At 28.1% G+C, this 8,815-nt stretch overlaps 1 protein-coding gene across 1 annotated transcript in view; it reads left to right on the top strand.

Annotated features, from left to right (window-relative positions):
• The window catches only part of p130CAS (Serine_rich_CAS and FAT-like_CAS_C domain-containing protein p130CAS), a 158,827-nt gene extending 150,427 nt beyond the window's left edge, over positions 1-8,400 (top strand). The window contains exons 7-9 of the mRNA XM_075368464.1: positions 3,082-3,314; positions 3,572-3,808; positions 5,607-8,400. Of these exons, the coding sequence (XP_075224579.1) occupies positions 3,082-3,314; positions 3,572-3,808; positions 5,607-6,002 (866 nt within the window). The 3' untranslated portion in view covers positions 6,003-8,400. The remainder of the gene's footprint in view (positions 1-3,081; positions 3,315-3,571; positions 3,809-5,606) is intronic.
• The last annotated feature ends 415 nt before the right edge of the window (positions 8,401-8,815 follow it).

Consider the following 8,815-nt stretch of genomic DNA (forward strand, 5'->3'; position numbering starts at 1 on the left):
CGTAATCAGACGTACAGTGTACATAATTTTTACATTGAACAAAAGATTGTATCTGCTTTAAAAAATTTGGTACAAATTTTAGTAGAATCTATTAATTTTCAGCGAGGGAAAACTGCTTTAATAAAATTTTGAAAGAACTGGGATTTAATTGGGTAAAAACAAAAAATAACTGCAAAATTTTAATTAAAACACACGACATACAATTAAAACGCATACAATACTTAACTAATTTACAATGACCCCCTCTGAGATAATAGACCTGTTATTTACACTGACGAGGTCTACATTCATAGTAACCACACTGGACCAAAAAACTGGCATGACAACTCACCTGAAGGTCCTTTATCAAAGAGCCAGAGACTAATTATAATCCACACAGGGAGTATGAATGGTTTTGTTCCAAATGCATCGTTAATGCATAAATCAAATCAGACCACCAGTGATATGAATTTTGATAATTATGAATGGTGGTTAAAGAAAAAATTAATTCCAAATTTACCACCTAAAAGTGTTGTGATGGAACACAACAAAGGAATCTTTTATCACAACAAAGAATTTAACAAAGCTCCTATATTATTGTGTACAAATTCTGTAATGAAAAAATGGTTGAAAAAAATGAAAATATCATTTTCACGATATGTTGAAAAATGAATTGTATGAATTAGTACAACTTCATAAAGCAAGGCATAAGAGATTTCAGATAGATACATTGCTGGCAGAAAAAGAGCACACCGAACTAAGACTGCTGCTGTACCACCTGGATCTAAATCCAATTGAATTAAATTGGACTGATTTAAAATCTTGGGTTGGAAGCAGAAATGTTACTTTTAACACTAATGATATGGTGCGAAGAAAAGTTTAGAATAATATCTAAAGAACAATGGGAATCAAAGTGTAATCATATCATAATAATTGAAAATGATTGTATACAAACAGAAAGCCTGCTAGATAATATAATTGACAGTGTTTGTCTGAATTTACAAGATGATAGTGATTCTGAGTCTGATACTACTAATTCGGAGGATGAAAATGAACAAATTTTGGGAGTTGAAATGATCACTGACAGTGACTGATCGATATAGACTCTATTCGTTCTATAAAAAAATGAGCTACTCATAAAATTATCAATTTTTAAATTACTGTTCACCACCATAAACGTTAAACTGTCAAAATTTAATTAAATCATTTTACTGTTGTTACGATATGTTTTTAAAACTGTAATTTTTAAGTATAGACATATAAATGTGATGTAAGGTGCTGTGAATGGTAAGAAATTAAATTTCATTACTTTGTAATTAATAAGTAATTTATTACTAGGTTTACAATAAAGTATTTTTATTTTCTAGTCAAAGGAATAGCATAATTTTTTACGTCGCAGGTTATGTAAAACCCTAGTGAATGCAACTGGAGAAGCTCTTACCAATAATTGTGACTATAACTGTACCATCTCTGTAGCTGACTGAGTTTGGGTCCTTGGTGAAAATGTGTTCTCATTTTGGAGGGGTTAATTTTACTATTTACACAGCTATGTCCAGTTCCCAGTAAATTAATGATCAAGTATACTCAAAGATTGTGTCTTCCCCCAAACTTTATAATAATATTTTATATATGCAATCACTGTTTCCCGCTACATATTTGACTTATAAATATGTAGTTTATTATCTAATAGATAATAGATGTAATATTTTTTTATGGAAATGAAAATTTAGTCATATTTAACCCTATTATAAAAAAAATGAACATTTAATCATTTTAAGTAAATTAAATTCATATAATAAAGTATTTAGATTTAATCTAGAAACCAACAGCAGTAGTTCATTAAGTCTTTAAATGTAATTATAAACGTTAATGAAAACAATGAAATAGTTTGTGAACATTTTAGAAAATCAACTTATAATATTACTATTTGAAAAGAATGAAAATATTCTTAATTACACAAATCAAATACACATTATTGTATGATACATTAAGTATAAATTACACACACAGTAACAAATCTGATGTGAACACCACATGACTTCCTTGTATGCCTATTAAATTACATATACACATTTTTTGCTGCACTTCATTTAAACTTATTTCATTTGAAAGTGAGCTACAATCCTCAAATTCTTTTATAAAGTGGACAGTTACACAATTGCTGAAATATTAGTTTTTATTAACATAAAACATTTATGCAATTATTAATCCAACAATCTTACATGAAATATTAGGATAGAGTAAAAGTCCCTTTATTACTTGTATTACTAGATCAGTATTATTCGTATCTTCATGAGTTGTTGATTAACAAAGGTTTCAGATTTCTGGTATGTTGTATAAATAAAAGTTAATAATAATTAAACTGTTCTGTTTAGTGGACTCCTGCATACTGGTTACAAATGTTAATTTCAACCTTATGGTGTAAAATATTCAATTATTATTATTATTATTATTGGATGAATAATCAAAAATGAAAAAAAAAACAATCATACAGGAAAAAGAAAAATAACTTGAAGAAATATATCTAAAAAAACAACAAGAAGATAAATATGAAGAGGAAGAAAATGTTAAGAACAAGAGAAGAATAAAAAAATTAAGAGATGATAAATATAAAGAGGAAGAAAATGCTAAAACCAAAGAAAGAATAAAAAGGAAGAAAATGTTGCATACAAAGAAAGAATAAAAAGATTAACAGAAGATTATAAATATAAAGAGGAAGAAAACGTTAAGACCAAGAAAAGAATAAAAATATTAAGAGAGGATAATAAATATAAAGAGAGAAAATTTGAAAACTAGAAAACATGTACACAAATTAAGATCAGAAGAATTATACCAAACCAAAGAGCGATTAAATGATTGGCAATAAAAAATAAATATGATCAACTCCAGCTTAGGGAGGAGATGTTTCCACACTCATGAAAGTTTTTATAAAATAATAATTGTTACATTGATAAATCTAGTAAATTCTGGTGGTAAATCTGGATTATAATTTTGTTGTACTTCTGTTTATTATAGCTACATTTTGTAGCTTACGATTAAGTGTACTAAACCAATTATTTTGTTTTTTTTTTATTAATTTAAATTAATATGATTTTGTTTTAGGTTTATCAATTAAATTACAACCATTGGTTAGGGCTTTGAGAACGGCTGATAAATTAGTACAAGAAACAGCTGGGTCACTTGATGCATTAAATTGGTCATTAGATCTGTTATGTCGTTCAGAAAATGATGATGTAAAAAACAGTAGTCCTCAGCCACCTGATGCATTAGATCAACTTGTTGCTTGTGCTAAAGCATTAACTGAAGATGTTAGACAAACTGCTTCATTTATTCAGGTAATTTTTTTAAAATAATTAACAGTCATATATTTATGGTATTATTTAATTTCTCTATCGTATTACTTTATCCTGTTCAAGAATGTACCAAATTTTTTTTTTGTTTTATCTTATTTTTCTTTTCTCAGTTTACATGAATGATTTTTTCCCTAAGATCTTCAAGATCTTATAGTATCTTCAGCTGTAAGGAAAGTAATCTGTTTACTATCTTAACCAATACCCTCTAATATTCTTTAAAAATTATTATTCTGTTCTAGGGTAATTCAACATTATTATTTAAAAAAGGAGGTACATCACCAGCTGGCAGTGGTGAGTGGTTGGAAGATTATGATTATGTTAATCTGGAATCAAGAGAGAGTGTTGCTCGTCAGCATGCTGAAATTAGGGAAGCATTACCTGCTGAATTACGGAAATCATATGATGCTCTTGTTCAAGAAGCAGAAAGTGTTGCTATTACAAACAGTGACCATAAAACTAATGAAACTGATCGGCAGGTTTGTAACAAATTAAAATTTTTTTATTTATATACAATCATTTTCAGTGAATTAAAGATCTGCATTGATTCTTTGTTATCATTTCTCTACAGTTATGAACATTAGACCAGAAAAGTGTACTATGACAACATATATATATTGTCGCTGAATGGCTTTGACAGCACGTGACACCTTATAACCTTATGGTAGCTCTGAAAAGGACTGTTGTCACTGAATGGCTTCGATGGATCGTGGCAATTTAAAACCTTATATTAGTCCTGAGAAGGGCTGTTGTTGTCGCCAAATGGCTTTGATGGCATGTTATTATTTAAAACCGTGTGGTGGCCTTGAAAAGGGCTGTTTTTTATGTTAGCTCTGAGAAGAGCTGTTGGGTCTGGAACCTGACATCTGAGCTGCTATCGTTGCTTTCTGCCAGTATTAAGTTAGGCATATATGTGGTAACAATGTATATATATATATGTAGTTTGAAAAATTAATATATATATATATATATTAATTTTTCATTTTCAAACATATTGTCCTGTGTGTTGAATTATAATTAATTGTAGTTTAGAAATCACCAGATACACACATATATAAAGTAAGATTGATCTCACCTTAAAGTCAAGTGTTAAAAATCCTTTTTCTCACTCAATAAGGCCTTTTCGGTTCCACCAGATCCATTACCAGTCCTTTCATTTTACTTTAGCCATTATTCTAACAAGGTATTTATAATTCTTTTAGCTTTTTCTAAACAGTTCTGTATTCATTTTAAAAAATATCTATATAACTTGATTTGTTTCAGATTAAATTTATGTCAATTGTATGTTAAAATACTGAAATTAAAGTAGTGTTTGACAGTGGAAATTACATTTAATGATTTTTCTAAGAGGAGAAACGATTTCATGCTAAAGTTTAATGCCAATGGATGACCAATGTTTGCTTATTATTGATCACTTAATAATAATTATTATGAATGTAAAAACTAAAACATATGAATAATTATCTATAGAGTTCAAAACTGTTCATATATCAATCTTGATGATGTTAAGGAGTTCAAAATGTGTTGGAATTCTGAGCTCAGAATATTACCACTATTTAATTCATGCACAGTTAATAATTATGAGTCAAATTGAAATGATTAAGTTTATGAGAAAAGTAACATTACATTTACGTTATGTTATTATATTTACATTATGATAAATTATGAGAAAAGTAGCATAACATTTACGTTATGATAAATTACATGGGTAATTTCACAAAAGCTATCTTTATGAAAAATTGAAGCAAATTTATTTTAAACAAAGAATTATAGCATTATTTTCAATAAAACTGGTTATATTTACATGGTCTCTGTAGTACCATGATAAATAATTTCTCTAATTGGCTTATTTTTTCTTTTCTTTCAAATGCTTTTTTATTTCGCATGAGTTTTCTTTTTATGTTTCCTTAGTTCCTTTTCATCTGGAATCCTTAACAAGTTTTGAATTTTTGTGTGGGCATGTCTGTCTATGATTTCAAGTGTTTCTATCTTTGCTTTTTTTGGATCTTCTTTGACCTGTTTGAACTATTTCCTCTGTTAAAGATTTCCCTTGTTAGTCTGTTTTCATCCATCTCATCAAATTTCCATAGAGGCAAGTCTGCATTTCCTAATTGTCTACCTTCCGGTAAAGTTCATTATTTTTCCGTAATTGTATGATGATGTAGTTTATAAAACTGTCTTTCAGATGACTAATTTTAAATAATAAGCGGTAAATATTTTATAATTCTAAATAAAATTTATTTGATAGTTTCTGATTCTGTCGCTTTTGTATTGCAGGTTTTAGCATTTTATGTTGCCCAGTGTGCAACCCATGCTTCACATTTAACTCATGCGATTGATGCATTTTTGCAAACAGTTGAACATAATCAGCCGCCCAAAGTATTTTTGGCCCACGGTAAGTTTGTCGTCTTAAGTGCTCATCGACTCGTACATATAGGTGATACAGTTCATCGTAATGTATCACGAACAGATGTTCGCACAAAAGTATTACAGTGTGCGAATTCATTATCAGAAGCGCTAGCTACGACTGTACACAAAACAAAACGAGCTGCTTTACAGTTTCCGAGTGTTACTGCTGTACAAGAAATGGTAGATTCTGTAGTAGATATTTCGCATCTTGCCAGAGACCTTAAAATGTGTTTGGTCTCTGCTGTACAGCAACAACATGCCTAATTTCAAAAATTAAAATTATTTCAAAATATTCCCATGAACTGTTACAAAATTAAAGTTTGATAAAATTAAAATGTAATTTTAGAGTATGTGTGTGTAGGTATATAAGAAAAGCTGGATTTGTATTTTAAAGTAATTTTTTATTTTATTTATTATCTTGCATATCAACATCTAAAAACTTTTCTGATTATTAACTATTATAAACTATTCACCAAAATATCTTCAAGAATATTTATGATTGAAACTACAGAATAGGCTAGTTGACTGTTTTTGAGAAAAAAATTAGTTTATTTTATGCCTCACAGTCTATTTTATTAAAATATAAACATATAACACATAAATGATCATTTACACAATGTATTTTGCATTTTTATAAACCAATTAAAATTTTCCCGCTAAAATACTCATGACTGTCATGGCCTCTCATTTGACATCATGCTGTACAAAACTATTGGATGTTTAGTGGAGTGTTTCAGGTGTTCCGAAAATTAATAAGTCTAAAATGAATTCCAAGTTTTACAAGTACTGTGTCAAGTATTCAGTGTGAAAGTACTACCATTAAAATTCCAAACAAATGGTTTATTTAATACTATACATGTTTATTTAACAAGCTGTCTACAATTTTGTACAAACTTTATGTTCAGGCATATTTTGACATCATACATTAGCTGCTCGTAGCTTACAGCATCATCTCCATATGATGCTTTTGAGGACCTAAAGTCAAATTTAGCCATTATTATGACTATTTAATTACGAGATACATTTTTCTTCTGACAACTAATCTCAAAAACAATTTGGTCAAATTCCGTTATATGCGCACTGCTTAATACCCGATTGACCAATAATTAATTAGTTAGTTCTTAGATAGCACCACTGAAACACTGTATTGAAATAAGAAAATAAATAAAATTATAAATATAATCTAACCAAACTTAATCTACGCTCGCTAACCTTCGCTTGCTAGTCAAGGGTAACAAGCGAAGCGAGCGTAGGTTAGATCATATTTATTTATTTATTTATATTTGGCTAGATTATATTTATTTTTTTCTTATTTCAATATAGCGTTTCAGTGGTGCCATCTAAGAACTAAGTAACTACGTGGTTTACAGGCTATTAAACGGCACATAACAGGTTGTGGGCATTAACGGATTTTGACCAACAATACTTATATAGCAGACCATAATATGAGGTAATAATTTCTTAATATTATGAAAACGTAATATATGACAATGTTTATAGTTGTGTACTTATGTAGAAGTTTTGCTATTTCGGAATTCCGCTGAGCAGAAATCACTATTTGATGTGAAAAAGATTCCCAACATACAACATCAATTTTAGGCAAGTTACTGCTGTTGGCTTTTGTGAACCCTGCTTCCATTGCAAGAAATTGAAGTCGTCATACTATACAGAAAAGCGTATAATATGCAAAAAAAATGTGTTTAGAACACAAAATCAACAAACCACATAAGACTGCCGTAAACAACAATCTGACGTTTTGCAAGATATGACATCATGCGCTCTGATTGGTGTTTTATGTCATGTGATCAGCGGGCTTTATTTTTACTTATGTAGTTCTTTAAAATATTAAGTAATCTTAAATAAATTAACAAATTAGGTTCATTTTCAATATTTTTAGATTAAGACCAATTGTAGAAAACAAAATTCGTTATCAGGTTTTCCCTTGATGTCATCTAGCCTATTATAGCTAACTATCAGTGAGAGCATAAAATTGAAATTTTTATTTTACTATCCAACTCTGTTTAGTTAGGAGTTACTAACAAAAATCTATGTTTTTGAATTCAAAAAGTTTTTAGTTTACACAATTAGTATTTTTGTGAAATAAAAGTATAAGTAATATGGATACTATATATGGTACACATGTTTAATATCAAATTTAGTAATTTTACTGAGTTTTAGGATTGTTCTAGTTCATATTTAATTAATTTTTTTTTGCTTTGCTGGATACTTTGACTTGCTTATCTGAATTTGTGAAATATTTGATTTACCACCTGTTTACGTGAAAATATTTTTTGCAAAGAGATAAAAATAATTTAATTTGTGTTTATGTTTTGTTTTTTTTGGAGCAGCTACTATAAATTCTGTTGGTTATTACTATTGTGTTCTTGATTTTTTAAATTGTTTTTGTGAAATATGGATGAAGTAAATCCAGCTTTTAATATGTTTGTGTATGTTATTACCTTTTTCCTTTTTAATTTATTGTTTTAATATTGTCTGTGTATTTTATTTAAGCTCAAACAGTAACTTGTATTGTTATTATTTATAAAGTATGTAAATTTATGATGTTTTTATTATTTAGAAGGTTGTGAATGTAAAAAGACTTAATTAATTATAATTAAATTTAATTATTTCAGTATTAATTAAAATAAACATTGTAATTCAGTTTAAAGTTTTTTTTTTATATTTTATGTATTATTATTTATTTTTTATAAGTTTCAGTGTAAGAATTACACTGAAGTATTTGTTACAGTAACAATCTTGTTGCAGTGAAGTATTTTTTTACTGTAACAAGTATTTGTTACAGTTGAATTCTGTGAAATATATTTAAATATTACACTTACTTAAAATTGTTTATATATGTATTTTACTACAAAAAAATATATATGTATATATATTTTACTGCAAAAAACATTACATTATGTGCATGATTTAATTTTAATGACAAAGTATATTTTAATTTGCAAGTCGATGAAATGAATTCAATCATGACTGCAGATGCAGGATCCCAGGAAAGTACTATCATGATAAAATTAAGGTATGAAATGTCTTGCATTATTATTTTGTACTAGATGGTTTAT

Source organism: Lycorma delicatula, chromosome 6 (genome assembly GCF_047948215.1).
Source record: "Lycorma delicatula isolate Av1 chromosome 6, ASM4794821v1, whole genome shotgun sequence".
Lineage (NCBI taxonomy): Eukaryota > Metazoa > Arthropoda > Insecta > Hemiptera > Fulgoridae > Lycorma > Lycorma delicatula.